At 41.2% G+C, this 22,114-nt stretch overlaps 1 protein-coding gene across 13 annotated transcripts in view; it reads right to left on the reverse strand.

Annotated features, from left to right (window-relative positions):
- Nucleotides 1-22,114, reverse strand: part of ddx3xa (DEAD-box helicase 3 X-linked a) — an 82,063-nt gene that overhangs the window by 30,550 nt on the left and 29,399 nt on the right. For 5 of the 13 annotated variants that reach the window (XM_069889349.1, XM_069889336.1, XM_069889342.1 and 2 more), the window contains exon 4: nucleotides 5,868-5,921. The exons of 2 other annotated variants lie outside the window; for them this stretch is intronic. In XM_069889349.1, coding sequence (XP_069745450.1) covers nucleotides 5,868-5,880 — 13 coding nt within the window. In that variant the 5' untranslated portion in view covers nucleotides 5,881-5,921. Of the gene's footprint in view, nucleotides 1-5,867; nucleotides 5,922-7,688; nucleotides 7,899-8,257; nucleotides 8,368-22,114 lie in introns of those variants that run through there. 6 more of the 13 variants (XM_069889341.1, XM_069889346.1, XM_069889339.1 and 3 more) reach the window with 6 other exon arrangements.

Consider the following 22,114-nt stretch of genomic DNA (forward strand, 5'->3'; position numbering starts at 1 on the left):
CCAGACCAAAAAAATGCTTGGTTAAACTTTGGAGGTTATTTACAACAGGCAGGACAGTTCCATAATTTGGAATTGGAGGCATTCTAAGCGAAATCAGGAATGTATTTTGTGGCCAAGGCGAAGCATAAACTGTTCTGCCCATCATATATAGTCAAGAGAACAAGCAATTCATAGCTCAGAACACCAGTGAAACATACAAAATGAGAAACTGGATGATTTTTAATAAATGTATTTGTAGAGTCCTGAAGAATTTTGACAAAAATTTCCTCAGGAAGCTGTAGAATGAAAAGATGATTCTGCTGGGCTGCTGTGTTGGAAATAATTCATGCAAATACAAAAATCTCTCAATTGCCACCCAAGCTACATGCAAATTGGCAGATCAAAACAATGATGGTACCAAAGTGGCACTGGTGTCGTCCAAAGTATAGTCAATCGAGCAAAACTACTATAAGTTAGTTAAGCAATTCAGAAATTAAACCCGCCCACTTGTTGCTATTTTATCAGATTGCTTGGACCTCTGTGACAGAAAAATTCATGGGAACATACTGGGAAAGAAATAGAAACCAGAAATAGATGTATTCAACCCACCCAAGCAATACACGAGTTATTATACAAGATTTAAGCAAGGGTGAAGGAGCTGAATAACTAAGGAAAAGATATGGCCACATGCAAGTGAATGGGGGTTTCTATCATGCTAGTTGTTCAAGTTTGTTAAAGCCTACGCTGCTATCCATTTTGAATCACTAAGAACATAGAAGGGCTTCAGTGACAAGAAAAGTCACAAGGGAATAAGCAAGGACAAGCACATGGAATAATGTTAAACGTTTGGTAAAAAGCAATTTTAAAACATGACATTCAAAAGGACCTCGGATCATTGAAGAGATTTCTGAGAACGTGGTCGTATAAATAAATGAAGGTTGACCCAACAGCAAGCATTAAAGGAAGAGCAAGAGCGTAAAAATATCTTACAATTATATAGGCAAATGGACATATCTAGTCTCCAAGGACTATGATAAGAGTGAAATCAAAGCAGAATGGGAACAAGATTACAAAAAAATTCAATGCAGGCAAGTTCCTTCATCCAGGAAGAGATCTGTGGAACTCTGCCCAAGACTATGGATATTAAAATGAATAAAGAAATTTAATACAAAGGCAAATCAACCGTGCTCAATATAGCATGGCAACATAAAGGACAAGAGAGAATGACAGGAAATTTGGAACAAATTTCATCTGTCTTAAACCATGGCTGAAAGCATTCTACAGGCAATAAGCAAAACTATCAAAAATCAATACATAGAACATTATAGCACAGTAAAGACCCTTCACCCATCAATGTTGTGGCAATCTATGTACTCCTACGAAAAATACTAAACTCTTCCTACCTCGTAACCCTTCTATTTTTCTTTCATGTACCTATCTACGACTCCTAAACTCACCAAATGTTTCAGCTCCCACCACCAGGCATCCATAGCTGTCTGCCCTAAACTTCCCTCCCTTCACTTTGCAGAGATGTCCCCTGGAGTTTTGCTATTCCTGCCCTGGGAAAACAGCACTGCTGTCCATCTATGCCTCAGAATGTTGTATACCTGTGTTAGGTCTCCTCTCATCCTTCACTCCAAAATGTCTCAGTTCTACTAACCTGCCTCATAAGACTCATTTACCAATTAAGGCAACATCCTGGTAAATCTTTGCACCTTGCCATACCTTCCACATCCTTCCTACAATTGAAGTGACAAGAACTGAGATTTGTCAACTTACAACATGACCTCAACTCTTGAAACTCAATCCCCTTATTAATGAAGCCCAGCATCTGGGCCTTCTTAACTATCCTATTAACCTGCGCAGCAATCTTGAGATGTATTGATTTGGACCTCAAGGTCCCTGTTACTCCACAAGTGTTTGACAATCCAACCATTAACCCTGTACTCAGCCTTTTAGTTTGACCTTCCAAAATCCATAATCTCACACTTACCTGCATTGAACTCCATCTGCCACTTTTCTACCCAACTCTAACATGACAACCTTCAGCACTGTCCACAACTCCTCCAATCTTAATGCCATCTGCAAACTTACTGTCCCATCCTTCCACTTCTTTATCTAGGTTATTTATATGTTTTTTTTTTAAATCACATGAAGATTAGGGGCCCCCAGAACAGATCTCCACGGAACCAATAATCACAGGTAGAATACTTTCCTTCCACTGCTACTCTGCTTTGCAGGCCTTTTTTTTTTAAATAGATCCCATGCCTCATGACTTTCTGAACAAGTCTCATGGGGGACCAATGTCTAACTAAAATCTATATAGATCACATCTACCACCCTACCTTCAATTTCTTTTGTTAACTCCTCAAAAAAACTCAGTTAAGCTCATGAGGCACAACATTCCCTTCACAAAGCCATGCTGACTATCCTAAAGTAGATTGCACTTCTGCAAATGCTCATTATACTTACACACCACTGTCACAAGACTCATTGGTCTATAATTCCCAAGATTCTCCCTTTTACTTTTTTTTTTAAAAAACAAGGGGACATTTGTCATTCTCCAATCCATCGACACTTCTCCTGTGGCCAGGAGGACTCAAAAGATCAACCCATTCCCCAGCTAGCTCTTCCCTCCCTTTCCACAGCAATCTGGGGTACATTACCCCAGAGACATCAATTTTAATGTTTTTAAGATCCAACACTTACTCTTCCAAACAAGGTAAATTCGAACAAAGGCTACACTCCTAATCAAGATGGAGGAGGTCATCAATGCAATTTGGCTCGGAAAATGAAACCACACTCAAATCCAGAAATGGATCAGAGGAGCAAGGGAATGCAAGAGAACAAATTAGAGTAACAGGTCAGAAAGTAGCTCAAGCATGTGCAGATTTCTAGAATAGAATAACTTAAGAGTTTCCAATTTGTATTTAACACTTATCGGGCCATACTTTAAAATCCAAAGAACTAGATAAGAGACATTAGATGTAATGGTGCCAACAGTGAACTTCTATCCATAGGAATGCTTCTCCCCAGAAACCTACAGAGCAAAATTTATCATTTAAAACTTCAATGTTGCTTTTGAAAACACCAATATAAAAAACATCAATATTCCAAGGCATTATTAGCAGACCACAATCAAAATGGAATTAGTGTTCTCCAATTCAAGGAACAATTAAATTGCATCAGGGCATCATCATGAGATAATGTGCAAAGCAGTGGCCTCAAAAATGCTCAATATAGTTCTGCTCAATGCTCAGTATAGATTATAATTGTTGTAACATTCTGAACTAAAATGACAGTTAACCAATAGGTACAGATTCCAAGTAGCATTTGGCATACAAAACCAATCTCAACTAAGCGTAAAACTTTTCCACAATACCAGTTCAGAACCTTAAAACAATAAACTTAAGATCAAAAAAAGTGTGGAGTGTTAAGTGTATCCAAAGTTAATGACAAAATTAGGCAGTAATTGAATAATTTCTATGTATGGAATAACAAACATCCTTGCCTAAATAAAGTTCACCTTCAAAAATTTAAAAAGAATGGAGGTTTAGCCCTACCAAACTTTAGATTCTATTACAAGGGCTATCAACATATGAAATATTACATTTTGGTCATATTATATTACCTGTAAAGACTATCCAATATGGGTCTCTTTGAAATCTAATTCTGTTACAAAATGTTCTATTATTTCTCTTCTCGGATCCTCTCTTCCCTAATCTTTAAGAAAATTAACTGACAATCCGGTAGTTAAAACATTCTGTGAAGATCCGGATACAATTTAGAAAACCTGTTGGTTTATTAAGATTTTTTTTCTTTCTAGTCCTAATTTTTATAATTATTTATTTAAACCATTAATGACTAACATAGCTTTTAAAGAATGGTATAGATTAGGCATTAAACGTTTTAAAGATCTATTTGCTGAGGGGAGTCTCTTCTTTTGACCAGTTGTCAGTCAAATATAGCTTACCAAATATTATTTTTTTAGTTATTTACTGATTAGAGGTTTTTTTTTGCAATCTCAATTGCATGCATTTCCTAAGAGCTTTTAATGAACATTTTATTTTTATATTTTTCCCAAAACAAACATAGCATCACATCACAATTCTTTTAAATGTTTTCAATCTCTACAGAAACTTGGAATGTTTTTTTTTAAATGGGTTAATGCCTCATCTTTATGTGCTTGCCACTCCCTCCTACAATTTAAAGTAGTCCATGGAGCCCACACACCCAAAGTCAAATTGTCTTGCTTTTATGCAGATGTATCTCCTCACTATGAGGGATGAAACAATAGGGATGCTTCACTAATTCATATGTTTTGGACATGTTTGAGTCTTGAGAAATACTGGAAGGAAGTATTTTAAACTTTTTCTGTAATTTTTTTTTTAAGAGTAAATTTTAAGCCTAATCCTTGTTTGGATCTGTTGTAGAGGGGCACAACTTTAACAGCATCTAATTTGCAGGTATTAGCTTTTATTTCTCTTATGGCTAGGCAGGTAGTGTTGCTTAAATGGAAGGTCGTTGCTCCACCTACCCACACTCAATGGTTATGTGAAATTATGTCATGTTTAAATTGAGAAAAGATTCAATGCTCAATATCCAATTTGAATTTAAATTTTCAAACACTGTGGGGACCCTTTATGAATTACTTTCATAATCTTATTTGCTACTAATGCAGAAGTATTGACTAATAAGATAATTTGTTACCAAGACAGGGAATTCTTTATTTCCCTCTTTGGCAAACAGCTTTGGTTTTGGTAACGGGATTAGGCTATTTTTTTAAATATAATAAAATATTACTATATTTTGTTTGATTAAGAATGTAGGTATTGTAGATGAAATAATATGATCTAAGTCTAGTGTATTTGTACTTTTATATTTTTTAATGTATTCTTATGTACTTTTTATATGGAACTTCAATTTCTTCATGGAGGTTGGAAACAAAGCAAGTGATTTATCACATTTACAAAGTGAAAGTCAAATTTCAACTCTGCTGCTTGCATATAAACAAATTCAATGCTGCAATGAAAATCATTGCAAGCTGAAACTATTTCAACAATGATGTGCAATTTTTATGCCCCAACCAGACCCACAGAATTCTATTGGTGAAAGTTCAGCTTTAAAGATGAGAACAAAAATCTAAGCTTCTTCACTAGATGCTGTATTGGCTTCCAAGCATTTTCCACACACACTTAGCCTTCAAAGATGTTGGTACAACTTGGGAAGTAATCAAAAGCCCAGATAATTAAACTGAAATTTGATCTCCAGAATTCAGCTGTACACAATTCTGGTCTCTTGCACCAGTACACTAAATGTCGTACCACAGTAGTTCAGCCAGGTATCTTTGCAGTTCTGATGTCCTCCTGCTTCATGATAGGGACCTCTTGGGAAAGCTAAGCAACAGTACAAGCTATTATTTGGAACATACCCACACAAAAATCAAGTTGGGTTGGTGATAGTGACAGCATATCTGGAAGAACCTCATGACCAACAATTTGATTTTACAGGCCACTGCTTGTGATTTCACTCGTATGGAATAGCCTTTGCTCATTCAGGAAAAAAGCTTCATATTGCATTTGGCTTTAAATTGGTGGGAAAACCAAGTTATAAAAGCAATGTTAGTGCAATTTCAAACAAAATCAAGGATTTGCAGTGTTACAATAAAGGCACCTTAACAGCCATTTTGTTTAGAACTTAGTGCAGTCTAAATTAACAAGTCTAATTTTGTAGCTGTTAGCATCCAGTGCAAATAGGGAAACTTTTCACTTGACATTTGTTACTTAAACTGTAACAAATTTGTCAAGAGTTCTGCATGTGAAAGACTACAGTACATATTTGAAGCCATCATGCTGTTTCCACACAAGTGTAAGAAAGTACAGACTTACAAATCCTCAACATTGGGAAATTAATAGAGCCATTTGTTCCAAGTGGATTATAAGCTGCAAAAGAAACAGCAACTGTCAAAATTCACCGGATGCACACCATTACTTGGCTATGTGTAAACATTAAATTGCAATGCAATTTGGTGTGGTATTACTGTTGCACATTGTTTAAAATGCCATTATATTTCATTTACTCAAGCCAAGTTTGAGATCACAAATCCAATGGACTTTATCAGTGATAAATTTTAACATGGCTCACCCTTAATATTATTAATTCAACACAGTCCATAAAAGTTGTTCTTGAAAATTCAATGTTCCATCTTGTCAATTGACAAAACTGAGCATTTTTGACTGTGTGCACTAATTAAGTACAACTTTGCAAAGATGCTTATCAATTCCTGACAGCTCTATTTTGCAGTTGAAAAGTAACAAGACCCCAGCTAGTTCTGCTGGTCATATGCAAACTTTTATACTTGGCTTTAAACCAATTTCAAGTTTCCAATTGCTGAATCTGAAGTTACAAGACAATCCAGTTTAGGTTCATACAACTACAGCGTTAATAGCTTACATCTTCATTTTTTCCTAAAGTTGGGTTTGCAAGACAAATACAGTACAATTCCAATTATCCAAAATGGTCGTGACTGGGCCTATGTCAGATAAATGTTTTTTTAAAAAAGAGAACTAGTCTCTTTATTAAAAAAAAAGCCGAGTAGCAACAGCAAATCACTTGTATCAATGTTTAAACAACAACTAGGGAAGGCTTTTTAAGTATTAAAATAATGTTTAATTCTCGCCCCCCCAAAAAAAGGCTAGTCACCACTGATCTCCGTCCGACACAACCCAACCACTGCTGCCAATCATTGGGGAGGCTTCCCAGGCCAGTGGAACATTCACTAGCGAGTCTGTAGGCTCCTGTCTCCCCAGTCACCAAAGTCCCGACTCCTACCCTACCTAAGCCTACCACACACCAGGGAGTCCAGTGTGCATATATGGTAGTAGGGGGAGAGGGCGCGCAGGGGAAAGGGAACGCCACTGAGCCCAAGGTCATGCTCCTGTCTGAGAGGCCACTCTCCTTGATGTCACTGGGACAGAGGATTCTTCCGACCACTTGCGACTAGGAGACGGCAGCACACAGTATGAGAGGGAGAGAAGAGTCCAAAGGGGAAAGCAAAGAGAGACAGGAGGGAGTGACCTGAAATGAGGACAGTTGTTGATCTAATTTCATGTGAATTTTCTTTTTCAACCTCCAAATTCAGTTTGGCTCAGAAAAAAATTTGGATAAATGAGGATTTCTAATTTTTTGGATATTTGGAGTTGTACAGTAGTAAATAATGTCAACTTTTATTTTTTGTTAGGTAGCCATATAAATACAAATGTCATTTCACATTTTAACAAGTATTATTTTAGCTAATTCAACAATTCCTAGATCCAAGCGTTGCTAAGTGGCCAAATAAAAAGGCATAAAATGCTGAACTGACATGCTAATACGAAATCCCTAGATTAACTTACAGAACCCCATTACAAAAACAAGTTCTTCAACTTGTAACTAACCCAAGGGCAAGAAGTTCCAGAATATTGAAATATTTTATGTAAATTTGATACAAGCCACAGAAAGTATCAAGGCAGCATGTACCAAGGAAGAAAATTACTTATCCACCAATGAGTTGAGGCAGAATCATTAAAATCCATGCAAGAAAAACAGTAATAAATAAAAACATGAACAAAGATATGAGGCTGGAATTACAAAATCAATAGTTCAGGCAATGGGAACACCCAAAGGGAAATGAGAACTCCCAATTTGAGTATTTCAAAACATGCACCTACTTGAAGATTTGGTACCATACTTGTGCCACTTGAAGCTCTGATGGTGAAACATTGCCTTCTTTTTGCCAGTCATTTTAACTGCATGCTTGCCACAGTAAGGGGATGTGGGAAAATATGGCTGGGAAGTGGGAAGGGAGACAATCCTATTGAACAACTTAATCTAGGCACAATTACCATATTTGATGGCATACAAAAACCTCTCCACCCCCCCCCCCCCCCCCAACCCCATCAAATGGCTCAGAAATATTCAGTCTCATTTGCTGTTGAAAATTAGGGTAATAATGGAGTAAGACTGACAGGATCATCATTGCTGCATGCCTCACTTGCATCATCACCACCTATCATTGGGGAGCTGTCAGGAGACTCTCGCGGCAGCCTGCTGTCCGACCAGCAGCAAATTTGTTTTTATGAAATGTTCTCTGCTATAGCTAAACTGCTTTTGTTTTCTCTTGTAAATTACAACAGTATTATTATTAAAAAGATTTTTCTTGTTGCCTTAGTTGCATTTTTTGTCCAAGTATTTTCCTGCTAAACTTTAACTGCATATTTCAATTACATTAAATGCTTACCTGTAAATACACTAAAAAAAAAATCTTAATATGGAGGGGTGGGGGGGGTTGGGAGTCTTGTATGCAAATATTCTTTCCACCCTAAAGAATGATGGCCTGTATCAGATGCTGCTTCTCCAAATCTGACACTTGCATCAAGGCAAATATTTTCAAAAGTTCAGTGACAAACTAAATTTTGGCTCAAGACAAGTGATTGTGATGCAGGACATATTGTGGTGAGACAACCTAGCTTTTGATAGTCCATGCACTTAATGGTCAGCATAACCTACTCAATTCAAGCAGTTTTGACAGTACACTTTTGCAAACTGAACAAGATGAACAAAATATAAGCAAATTTAAAGAAACATGTTAACATCAACATCTATCATTTTAAAGCCAAAGAAAACTAAACTGGAACACAGATAAGTAAAGGATACACTTGTTTTCCAAGTGCAGTGCAACCCCTTCAACAGAACATGTGAACTCAATCAAATAATTAGTCTCCATTATCTTTCCAAAAAATTAATGAGGAAAACAGCAGTATGCATTGAGAAATTGGAATCAGAATTTATTGTCATGAATACAACACAAGATTACTTGGGACACATGAAGTTCAACACCTGCTAAAAGTGCTACAGACAGACTCCAAAACATAGTGGGAAAAATTTGAACTACAAGACTAGACTTTCATACTGAATATTAATATTCAGTGCCCCTTCACAACTTGAAGTATCTACAAAAAGAGACACTAAAACAAAACTTCTTAAAGGCTAACATGCAGCTGAGAAGCAACTATTTCAAATCAAGCAGGATTGCTCCATGATGAAATATTCTTGAAAAATAATTTGACATTTCAAGTAAAACTGCCCAGGAACATGAATAACCAAAATGTTAAATTGTGCAAGTCCAAGGGAAACTCATCACCCTCACCTGGATGTCTGTAATGAACACAAGCTTGTTTTTGACATTTAAAATGAAGAACTGATCAAAGAGAATTGCTGCACCTGTTACAATTACTGAAATTATGGAAGTATTGTGTTCTTTACAGAGTAAAGAGACTCGAGGAGAGGATGGTTTCCCACCTGAATTTTAGAGTTTAAAGATTTTCCTAGCATACAATATCTTTTTCAAACATTGTCTGTTTTTATCCCACAGAATTTTTTCAGCAATTGAATAAATGTAAAAAAAAGTTTCTTCAAGGGCAAAAATATCAACCTTCAATAGAAAAATTAACTTGGAAATTTGAATTGGGAGATTTGCAAATTCCAAACTTTAAAGATTATGATGCAGCACAACTGAGATTTCTTTCTTCCCTTTTTGAAGAGGGATAAAAACCAGCATGGATTAAAATAGAGATGGATAAAATAGTGGAGAAAATACCTGAAGATTTTACATATAAATAGGAGAATAATAATTAGAGAAACACCATTGTTCAAACATTTGATATATGGAATTGGGAACGAGGAATTACAGGATATCAAAAATGCCATTTTAAAAGGAATAAGTATTTTGAATCAATGAATAACAGACTTTTTAATAATTGTCTAGTAAAGGAATTAGGAGAATAATGGATTGTTTGAAGGGAGAAACAATGACATTTGATCATTTGAAAGTATTCATTATTGCAAAAGGGAACACGGAATCAAGGAACTCAAAGATCTAGACAAAGATGGGAAATTGATCTGAATGAAAGTATTGGAGAGAAAAATTGGTTGGAATTGCATCAAGATAGTATGACAAGCACAAATGTTAGGTATTGATTGGTTCAATATAACTTTTATAATCAATTACATCTTACTTTACAGAAATTTAATAGGTTGAAATCATATTTATCAATGATTTAGGTGTAATCAAGGCATTCTACTTGTTTATGTTCAAGATTGAGAACTTTTTGAATGAAATTAGCAGTATTTTTTAGAACAGGTTACTAGTTAAATTTCCTCAAGATCCAATACTTTTCCCATTACATAATATATCTGAGATTAGGTCAAAATTTAAATTTAATAGGTTTCAAAAGTAATTTGTGAAAATTGCACTGGCAGTTGCAACTAAATGCATAGCAGTGTCATGGAAATCAGATTCAAATTTGGAAATGGATAGATGGCATGCTGAAATACATAGTAGTATTCCACTTGAAAAAAATTTATGTACAATTTAAGGAATAAATAGGATAATTTCTTTAAAATTTGGTGCCCATATCTACATACTGTAGTTATCACATTATGAAATTATCCCCTTAACCTTAAAACCTTATCAACTCCTTGGAGCATATAGAGGAAAAATTTAATGAAATTGATTGTAATTTTATAACCAGATGTATTTTTCTTACTTTTATATTTTGTATCCATTTCTTTTTTTTCTATACTTTGTTTTACTTTTTGGGGTTATTATTTTGGGGGACGGTGTGGGTAGGGGGTATAAAATATGCATTATTGTTTAGATTTGAATGGAAGACAATCTTGTATTTAGATATTAATTAATGTATTAAATTTAAATATTTTTAAACATGAGGAACAAGCTACAATATCTGGAACTAATTCATGAACCCAGCAAAACACATTTAGCCTAGATATCAATAGTAAATACAGCCACAAGCTAATAATTCTAAATGTTCACATGGAATATTTCTGAAGTCTTGTTAGTACTCTTGACTATTATTGAAGTATTTGCCTATTGAATAAGTGTCAATCATTCTCAGCTGGTTCAAAAGGGAGAATTATATAATTCACAGCAAATTCCATAGTCATTTAACATATACCTGACGTTGCCTCCTCAATTTCAATTTATGCCCCAAATCATAAAAGTAACCATCATTCCAATGGCCTTTGTTGTTGTACTGCTAGCTTTCCAGCTAAATTTAACCTTTAATCAACACTGGAGGATCAGTCCTCTTAACAGAGCAACTAGTAATTATTCCACGTTTCTGTACTGAATGCTCATTTCAATGCCTAAATAAGCACCAAGTTAAAACAGATGCTATAATAGGATGTACAAATGAAAACTGTACAAATACCAACTTCTGAGATCAGACTCAAAAGTCAATCATATCAAAGGAACAAAAATCATGATTGTCAAATTTGCACTTGTTCCAAAAACTCTAGTTGGAGAGAGAAGAAAAATGGCACTACCATGTATTGTTTTGCTGCCTGGACTTGTTATGCAACACCTCAAAATGAATTTTAGTTGATAACATTCTTGGATAGCTAGCATAAAGTGGCATAAAGCATATGAAATGCAACATGAAAAACAATTATGGTCCTATTAATATATTTGTGGAAGCTGATCTGAAGCAGGCTTTTATAACCACAGCAAGTAAAACTTGAAAAGTGAATTTACTCTGTTGGCAATCTTTTGTACCTAAGAATTGTGAAATTATCATGTTCATGCAACGTTCCTAAATGCATGCAAGTCCCCAAGACAACAGGGCCAATTTGCTAGTGAAATTAGTCTACTTGGGAAACCACTTCCAACTGCACTTTCTATATTTCTGGATGAGCTTTTCTGCCACAACTTGCCTTGAGGCTGATTTGCTTTACTTCCCCTTCTCCACAATATCTATCAATTTCCTGCTCTCTCAACCTGTAAATCCTTGGTGATCATCAACTTTTCCCATCAGCACTGACTACTATACATGATCCCTTCATAAAAGTAATTATTGATCAAAAAAGTGAAATCAGCACTGATCCCTGTGACACACATTATCCATTGCAAAACCAAAATGACTAATTTATCCCTTTTTATATTATGCACCCCTACAAAAAAGGAACTGGTATAAACAAGTCAAATGATTAGCATGGAAATGATTATTTGAAAGAACTGTACTTATGCCAGCTAAAAGCTTAATATAATCAAACCAGGTCAGTATCATCTAATTCACAAGAAATCATGTCTGACAAACAGGCTATAGAGAAAGACTATTGAGAAAAACCTGTAGATGCGAGGTACTCAGATTTAACACTGACAAGGCTGCACATAAAAGGTATGCAGTGGAGTGTCTCAAGATGAGCTTTTTTTTTAATGGCTTAAATTGATCACCCAGAGAGGCAAAGTGCAAGGTGTCCAAGTTTGATAACAAAATAGTTGGCAGGGCACATGATGAGGAGATTTGGATTGTGCACAGGACATAGGTTGAGTAAGTGGTAAAAACTTGGCAAATGGAATTTAATGCCAAGTTTTGAGGTCGTTGCAACTGTGTCGCAGAGCAAAATGAAGAACAAGAAAATAATATTTTACTCAGTCACCTGAAGCTTTTGAAAACATCACATTCCAAATGACATGATCACATTGTGACATCATAACGTCACTTGGAACCTCTGAGCTGGTTCAATCAAGCCTCCAGTAAGCCGCTACATCGTCATGTCTCCTCCCCCCTCCCACCACCAACGATAGAAGGCTAAACCTCTGGTGCCATGATTGTCCACCACTCTTGGGCGAGATGAGTGGACTTCAGTCAATCAATCATAAATTTCTCTGGATATTCCCCCCCCCCCCCCCCCACCAATATCCAGTACACAAGTTTTACGATTGTTTTGCAGCACTCTGAAGGGCCACCTCACACGTCCTCTCTAAGGGTGGCCTGTGTGCATCTATGCAAACACAAACTCAGTCTTGGAATTCCTTTGGGATGAAGGGTGTCATTGTTCCACAATTCGACTTGGAAACTGGGGCCAATTTTCCAAGCCACTCCCACATTCTACATAAGACTTCAGTCAGTGGCATCTTCTGTCCATGTGCTGCAGGCATGAACTCCCCAGGTAAAATGAGCAGGATTCCACAACCAACTCAGCTGATGAGGAGTTGAGATCCTCCTTGGGTGCTGTTCTTATTCCCAGGAGGATCCAAAGCAATTCATCCACCCAATCAGGTCCCTCAAGGCAGGCCATCAGTGCATGTCCATAGAACCAGGCCATTCAACTGCAGGTGCTAGGCTGTCACGTGGTGGAGCTGCATTCCCAGCAGTCGCAACAAAATGGCCCAGAGTGCAGGGGTAAACTTTGGGCCTCTGTAAGAGGTGACTTATGTGGATAAGATGAACCAAGATACCCAGGCAGAAATAAAAGCTCTAGCGCATGAATCAGTCGATGAGTCTATCGTAGGAACTGCTTCCAGCCACCTAGTGAATCTGTTGATGACTATTAACAAGTACGCAGACCCTTGAGATACTCCTTCTTTCTTTGGCTTGGCTTCGCGGACGAAGATTTATGGAGGGGGTAAAAGTCCACGTCAGCTGCAGGCTCGTTTGTGGCTGACAAGTCCGATGCGGGACAGGCAGACACGGTTGCAGCGGCTGCAGGGGAAAAATGGTTGGTTGGGGTTGGGTGTTGGGTTTTTCCTCCTTTGCCTTTTGTCAGTGAGGTGGGCTCTGCGGTCTTCTTCAAAGGAGGTTGCTGCCCGCCAAACTGTGAGGCGCCAAGATGCACGGTTTGAGGCGATATCAGCCCACTGGCGGTGGTCAATGTGGCAGGCACCAAGAGATTTCTTTAGGCAGTCCTTGTACCTTTTCTTTGGTGCACCTCTGTCACGGTGGCCAGTGGAGAGCTCGCCATATAACTCGATCTTGGGAAGGCGATGGTCCTCCATTCTGGAGACGTGACCCACCCAGCGCAGCTGGATCTTCAGCAGCGTGGACTCGATGCTGTCGACCTCTGCCATCTCGAGTACTTCGACGTTAGGGATGAAAGCGCTCCAATGGATGTTGAGGATGGAGCGGAGACAACGCTGGTGGAAGCGTTCTAGGAGCCGTAGGTGATGCCGGTAGAGGACCCATGATTCGGAGCCGAACAGGAGTGTGGGTATGACAACTGCTCTGTACACGCTTATCTTTGTGAGGTTTTTCAGTTGGTTGTTTTTCCAGACTCTTTTGTGCAGTCTTCCAAAGGCGCTATTTGCCTTGGCGAGTCTGTTGTCTATCTCATTGTCGATCCTTGCATCTGATGAAATGGTGCAGCCGAGATAGGTAAACTGGTTGACCGTTTTGAGTTTTGTGTGCCCGATGGAGATGTGGGGGGGCTGGTAGTCATGGTGGGGAGCTGGCTGATGGAGGACCTCAGTTTTCTTCAGGCTGACTTCCAGGCCAAACATTTTGGCAGTTTCCGCAAAGCAGGACGTCAAGCGCTGAAGAGCTGGCTCTGAATGGGCAACTAAAACGGCATCGTCTGCAAAGAGTAGTTCACGGACAAGTTTCTCTTGTGTCTTGGTGTGAGCTTGCAGGCGCCTCAGATTGAAGAGACTGCCATCCGTGCGGTACTGGATGTAAACAGCGTCTTCATTGTTGGGGTCTTTCATGGCTTGGTTCAGCATCATGCTGAAGAAGATTGAAAAGAGGGTTGGTGCGAGAACACAGCCTTGCTTCACGCCATTGTTAATGGAGAAGGGTTCAGAGAGCTCATTGCTGTATCTGACCCGACCTTGTTGATTTTCGTGCAGTTGGATAATCATGTTGAGGAACTTTGGGGGACATCCGATGCGATCTAGTATTTCCCAAAGCCCTTTCCTGCTCACGGTGTCGAAGGCTTTGGTGAGGTCAACAAAGGTGATGTAGAGTCCTTTGTTTTGTTCTCTGCACTTTTCTTGGAGCTGTCTGAGGGCAAAGACCATGTCAGTCGTTCCTCTGTTTGCGCGAAAGCCGCACTGTGATTCTGGGAGAATATTCTCGGCGACACTAGGTATTATTCTATTAAGTAGAATCCTAGCGAAGATTTTGCCTGCAATGGAGAGCAGCGTGATTCCCCTGTAGTTTGAGCAGTCTGATTTCTCACCTTTGTTTTTGTACAGGGTGATGATGGTGGCATCACGAAGGTCCTGAGGTAGTTTTCCTTGGTCCCAACAAAGCTTGAAAAACTCATGCAGTTTGGCATGCAGAGTTTTGCCGCCAGCCTTCCAGACCTCTGGGGGGATTCCATCCATACCTGCTGCTTTGCCACTTTTCAGTTGTTCGATTGCCTTATATGTCTCATCCTGGGTGAGGACCTCATCCAGCTCTAGCCTAGGGGCTGTTGAGGGAGCTGGAGCAGGGCGGAATCTGGACTGAGCGGTTGGCACTGAAAAGAGATTGGAAGCGTTCTGACCATCGGTTGAGGATGGAGATCTTGTCGCTGAGGAGGACTTTGCCGTCTGAGCTGCGCAGCGGGCTTTGGACTTGGGGTGAGGGGCCGTACACAGCCTTTAGAGCCTCGTAGAAACCCCTGAAGTCGCCAATATCCGCGCTGAGCTGGGTTCGTTTGGCGAGGCTAGTCCACCACTCATTTTGGATCTCCCGGAGTTTGCCCTGAAGATGGCTGCATGCGCGACGGAAGGCTTGTTTCTTCTCTGGCCAGGTCGGCTTTGTAAGGTGAGCCTGGTGGGCAGCTCGCTTCTTTGCCAGCAGCTCCTGGATTTCCTGGCTGTTTTCGTCAAACCAGTCCTTGTTTTTCCTGGAGGAGAAGCCCAGTACCTCTTCAGTGGATTGCAGTATGGTAGTCTTCAACTGATCCCAGAGGGTTTCAGGGGACGGGTCCGTGAGGCGGGTTGCATCGTCGAGCTTTGCTTTGAGGTTTGCCTGGAAGTTTCCTCTCGCTTCGTCTGACTGCAGGTTTCCAACATTGAACCTCTTTCTGGGTGCTTTATTGTTCCTGGGCTTTGGCTTGAAGTGAAGGTTGAGCTTGCAGCAAACCAGCCGGTGGTCAGTGTGGCATTCCGCGCTGGGCATGACCCTGGTGTGGAGCACATCTCGTTTGTCACTTTCTCGCACCAGGATGTAGTCCAGGAGGTGCCAGTGTTTGGATCGGGGATGCATCCAGGTAGTCTTAAGGCTATCCCTCTGCTGAAAAAGGGTGTTTGTAATGACAAGCCGCTGTTCTGCGCAGAGCTCCAACAGGAGGCGCCCATTGTCGTTGCACTTGCCGACGCCATGCTTGCCTAGGATTCCTGGCCAGGTTTCTGAGTCTTTGCCGACGCGAGCGTTGAAGTCGCCAAGGATGACAACCTTGTCGGCTGTAGGGGTGCATTGGATGAGGTTGCGCAGGTTGGTGTAGAACTTGTCCTTTTCTGCTGGTTCCGCCTGGAGGGTTGGAGCATAGACACTGATGAGGGTGATGCAACGCTTGTTTTGAAGGGGGAGTCGCATGGACATGATTCGGTCCAAGTGGCCTGTCGGAAGGTTTTCGAGTTTGGAGGCAATGAAGCTCTTGACCATGAAGCCTACACCAGATAGGCATCGTTCATCCGAAGGCTTGCCAGACCAGTAGAGTGTGTAGCCCGCGCCGCGTTCTTGGAGGCTGCCTACATCTGCCAGGCGGACTTCACTGAGAGCGGTTATGTCGATGTCAAGTCTGAGGAGTTCATGTGCAATGAGGGCAGACCGACGTTCAGGTCGGTGGCTATCAGCCTTGTCTAGCATGGTTCTGATGTTCCAGCATGCTAGCTTGAGTTTGTGAGCATCTTTTGAGGGGGAGGACGTGGACCTGTCCTCGGGCCTGCGCAAAGGAGCTTTTAGGTGGAGTGCAGTGCGCGCAGTACTGGCCCCACCCTTTACACCCATGGTTCGTGTGCCGTGGCCAAGCAAGATGGGACGTGGCAGCGAGGTCCTTGGGTCATAGGTTTTCTATCGGAGTGGCCTTCTCCTATGCAGGTTTATTACCTGGGCTGGAGGGGTCTGCCTCCCCTCCTAGGTCGGTCCATACTGCCCGGACCGGGGCCGAGGCCGCCGCAGCTCTCCCTGTGCCCGGACTGCGGCCGCCGCCTCCCACTCTCTGCGTATCGGGGCCTCCACCTGCCTCACTCGACCGAGGCCAGGGCCGCCGTCTCCCCCTTGCTCCTGCCCAGATCGGGGCCGCTGCCGCCTACCCTTCGCCCAGACCGGGGCCGGGGCCACTGCTGCTCTCTACTAGAAGCAGGCCAACAGCATCCACACACACACACACACACACACACACAGAGTTGAATCTGCACCATGGTGGCTGGAAAGACTAAAATGAAGCCTTCAAGTGCCTTGGCACTTTTGCAAATTGGCAGCCTGGACACGTCTTGCCCGGTACATGACCAGTTTTTTTAAATCTTTGAATCCATGCCATTGGACTCAAAAAACAGGTTGGCTATTAAGCAGACCGTCACTTGAATGGAGAGGTGGGACAGTCCGCGAATGGCATCAAAAATGCAACGTTTCCACACAACAGGGACAATAGGGCAAGGCTGACCTCTGGAAACATCGCACAGGAGAGTGGTACCTTGCAGTTCAAAGACTACATCTTCGAGTTGCAGGTTCATGACAGAGATCTGTAAGCCATACAAGTTCATCGTCCTGGCGCTAAGCTTTGGCAAGCGTCATGTAATTTACGCCTGGAGAGAGGGCACATACTGTTTGAACAGAGGAACGGGACAGGGCATCAGCCTCCACATTACTCTTACCGGAGATAAGCTTATTCCTGGTTGAAAATTCAGATACTCAATATAGGTGGCATTGCTGGCAGGCTGACCAAGGACCTGATGCCTTCAAAAAGGCTAAAGTTAGTGGTCTGGGGTCAGGAAAAAAGTCCCCGCCTTCCAAAAAAATAGCAGAAATGTCTGCTAGGTACAGTGCCAGCAGTTTCCTATCGAATGTGCTGCATTTAGTTTCCAGAGGCGCCTTCTAAAAAAAGCTAGAGACTTTCATTGTCCAATGGTGTACTGTTCCAAGATCCCGCATCCATTTGTGGATTGACCAGCAATGTTACCTTCGCTAGGGTGTCTTTGGTCTACTAGAATGCTACCATCGTCTCCTTTGTCCACTTGAGTTCTTTGGCATCGCTGGACACGAGGCCAAAGAGGGATTTCACAATACGAGCTGCAAAGTATAGAAAGTGGCAATAGAAATTGACCATCCCCACAAATTCCTGGAGTCCTTTGATCGTATTGGGCCTCAGGAATTTGAGAATGGTTTCCACATTTCTGGGCAATGAAACAACATCCCGGCTGCAGATCTGATTGTCCGAATTTGCATTTGGTAGGGTTCAGTTTGCCAGAACTCCTGTAGGTGGCGCAGAGTAAATGCAGATGTTGCAGGTACTCTTTGTGGGAGTGGCTGGCAAAGAATATGTCATCCAAATATACAAAAATGAACTCCATGCCACGCCCAACTGTGTTCAACATTTGCTGGAATGCTTGTGCATCATTCCTGAGCCCAAAAGGCATTCTCAAAAATTCAAAGAGGCCAAAGAGTGTTATGATGGCAGTCTTGGGGTCCTCTGGGTGTACAGGTATTTGGTGGTACCACACACCAAGTCAATTTTAGAAATTATACGGGCCCAATTAAGATTAGTTGTGAAGTCCTGTATACAGGGCACAGGGTAGTAGTCTGCAGTGGCAGTGTCATTGAGACACCTGTAATCCCTGCAAGCCTCCCGTGGCTTTGGGGGCACCATATGTAGCGGGAAAGTCATTTTGTAGAACTCTGGTTTTGTTAGGCGGCAGGCTCGGACATGTAGAGGAGGTCCTTGGGTGAGGATGTGGTGTGCAACACCATGTTTGGAACATTGTGCTGTTCACCACCCAGCACCCCTTTAAGTCCACCATCAGTGAATGGGCTCTGAGGAAGTCGACACCCAGCAACAGCCAGAACACAGGAGCAAGAATGAAGCTTCCATGTGAACTTATTGTTGCCAAATTTCAGGGGTACAGTCTGTGTGCTGTACATACAAATCAAACTTATTCACTGCAGTGAGCGCCAGACCCATGCTCCTGGTACAGGTGTCAAAGCCTGAAGGAAGGAATGACACTAACCTCTGTACACGTGTCAACTAGAAATTTGCACTTGGGGAGTTCATCCCAGACGTAAAGTAGGCTGCTACGGTGGCCAGCCAGCCACCTTAGTGATGACAGGCAATGGCGTTTTCCCGGAAAAGTGCATGGGGTGGCGGCAGTGGCAAGCTCCAAAACCCCAGTGTTGATGTTGAAAACACCAGGTGGTTGTCACAGTCATGCTTGCCCGGGGGCATGTGTGCCCTTGCCGCTGGTACTGGTGGAGCAGGTGTCTTTGGGTGTGAAGCACCATAATTTTTGCGGGCCTTCCTGTTTCGCACGCCACAGAATGTCTGCACAGGCGGCTGCTGTTCGAGAGGTATCAAAGTCCTTGTCAGCCAACATAAGGCAGATGCCTTCTGGCATATGCTCTATAGACAATTGCTCGAAGAGCAAGCAAGGTCTATGGCCGTCTGCCAGTGCCAACATGTTGTTCATTAACTACAAAGGGGTGCGGTCCCCCAGGCCAACATGGAGCAGCTGTGCAGCCTGCTCACGCCATGAGAGACAGTAAATCTTGAGAAGGAGGGCTTTTAGAGCTTCATACTTGCCAAGAGCTGGTGGGTCCCAAAGGAAATTCACTTACTTAACCAGTCATGTCCTGGTCGAGGGCACTTACCACTATAGTATTTACTGGCATCCACTTCTACCTTGCGAATGTGGAACTACACCTCAGCCTGCCCAGACGAAACTTCAGGTTGAGTGGTCCAAAGGTTTGAGAGAAACCTCTGTATTGTCCATGTAGCTCCAAAATCCATTTGGGCCCGTTAAGGTCACCAATATAGCAGCTGTGTTGCAGTGCAAAATGAAGACTGAGAAGATGATCAGACGTAATCAAGTCAAAGTTCAGTAAAAGTCGTTTACTCAGTCACCTGCAGCTTTAAAAACCCATGTTCCAAATTATATCATCGCATTGTGACATCATGACGTCACTCGTAACCTCCTGAGCCAGTTCGATTCAGCCTCTACATGGTCAACACTTTAGTAATAGGAATCAACTGGGAGAATGGGATTCAAATGTAAAGACATAGTAGATTTCATAGTTTCATGGAGATATAGCATGATAACCCGCCCTCCCAGCCCAAGCCCAATTATACCTGTGACAATCGAGCACTGTAGTTCTTTGGACCATGGAAGGAAACCTGACCACCTTGAAGAAACCCACACAATCACAGGGAAAACGTAAACTCCTCACAGACAGCTGCAGATTCAAACCTGTGGCTATGTGATAGCATAATGCTAACCCAGCACCCCCACCCCGTCAAACATTTTAGACAATCAACCCCTTCATGGAATCCATCCTGGGGAGGGGGGCCCCCACAGACCCATGTTTGTGGGAGGGGAATTGTCAGGGGTCCCCAAATTTCTACTTCAGTCAACAGCCCCCCACCTCCCCCAAACCGGGCATTTATATACCCCTTCAATAGCCCCATCAACCCCAGAAGTTAATATTGACAACTTTGGGGACCCATGCTAACTGCTACATTACTGAGCCACCCTAAAAGTTCAGAGGATCTGTTTCCTTGTCCACAAATCACAAAGGAGACAGGCAGATGCAGTAATTAGATAGGAAGGCATGTACCATGTTGTCCTTTACTCCAAGAGAGCTTGAGTTTAGAAATAGGATAGTATTCCTATAATTCTAATTCAAATCCACTCTTGAAGTGCTGTGTTGTTCTCATTCCCTTAAACATTTCAAGGATGAAAGGTTTATCCCAACAGAATTCTGGAAAAATCAGACCCATGCTCGATTTAGAAAAATGTGGATTGATTTTATTGAAACAAGATCCTCAGGGGTGACAGTGTGGATGTTGAGATGTTTCTACTATGGGAGAAACTGAGTGACAGGACAGTTACAAAAGAGGTCATTTGAACCTGACGTAGGAACTTCGGGGGGTGGGGGGGCTCTTCCAGCAGAAGATTTTTAACAGACTTGGTAGAGATTTATTAAATAAGGAGAGAGTCTAAATCTTTCTCTCCCTCTCCCCTCCCTCAGCCCCAGGTAAACATGTCAAATACGAGTGTTATTTAATGGGTTTAAAGGAGATAAGCAGGACAAGGTTTCTTCTCCCATAGGAGAAAGACATGGCAAGAGTTTTTGTGGAAACAGACATAATAGCATTTTAAGAGGCTTTTAAATAGAATGTGGGCATTGACATCCTGTGCTCCTTCTAACCTCATAGAACAACTGGAACTTTTCATTTTATCCATCATGAAAAAAATCTCAAGTAACCCAAAATATTCATTTCCTAGTCTTTGTCTCATTGTAACCATATTAGTAGTGGCCCATTCTTTTGTGCTGTCAATTCACCTTTTTACATGCTCTGATTACATTCAGGCAAACCCCTACTATTGCTTGGTTGTAATTACTAATATCCATTTTGGGTCTATTTGGCATTTCTTCTGAACTGATTCACTTGTCCTTTTCCTTGCTGACTTTTCGTAATAAAATGCCACCCATGGTTCATCCATTCGTTCAAAAATATCCTTCCCATTAGCTTTTCTACTTTACAATTCTATCTAGATTCCCATCCCATTGCCATGTTATGAGCAAAATGTGGATTCAATGCTGCCCCAAAATGCTTTTCAAACATTTGAAGATGCATTGGCATGTTGAATTATTCCACACCATCTCATCCAAGGCCATCATCAAGCCATGTTCCATTGTTCTGCAGGTACTGACAAAAATTGAAAGACACAACCAAGTTTATAAACCATCCAAATGCTGAGTCAAAATCCCTCAATTTTAATTTAGCATTGGATAAACTGTTGCACCTGTACTTAAATTTTGATGCAAAAAAAAACAAGTACTAACACTGACATATCCAAATTCAACGTTGTAACCAACAAAAGCAATGATAGTTTCAATACATATTTCAGCAATTAATGGAATACAAAGAAAATGGAATTAAATTGGACCCAGAACATTATTGATGAGCAAATGATGTTGTAAAATCCACAACATATTATTTAATTACAAGCACGATCATCAAGTTTAAAAATACTTTAGATTTTGGGTACAAATAGCAATAATCAGTTGTGTGCAACCCTACGAATACTTGATCGTAATCAAATAAATTTCAAGTGTAACCCCATAAAGTGAACTCAGTAATATTTTAAGGAGAT

Source organism: Narcine bancroftii, chromosome 7, assembly GCF_036971445.1.
Source record: "Narcine bancroftii isolate sNarBan1 chromosome 7, sNarBan1.hap1, whole genome shotgun sequence".
NCBI classification, from domain to species: Eukaryota; Metazoa; Chordata; class Chondrichthyes; order Torpediniformes; family Narcinidae; genus Narcine; species Narcine bancroftii.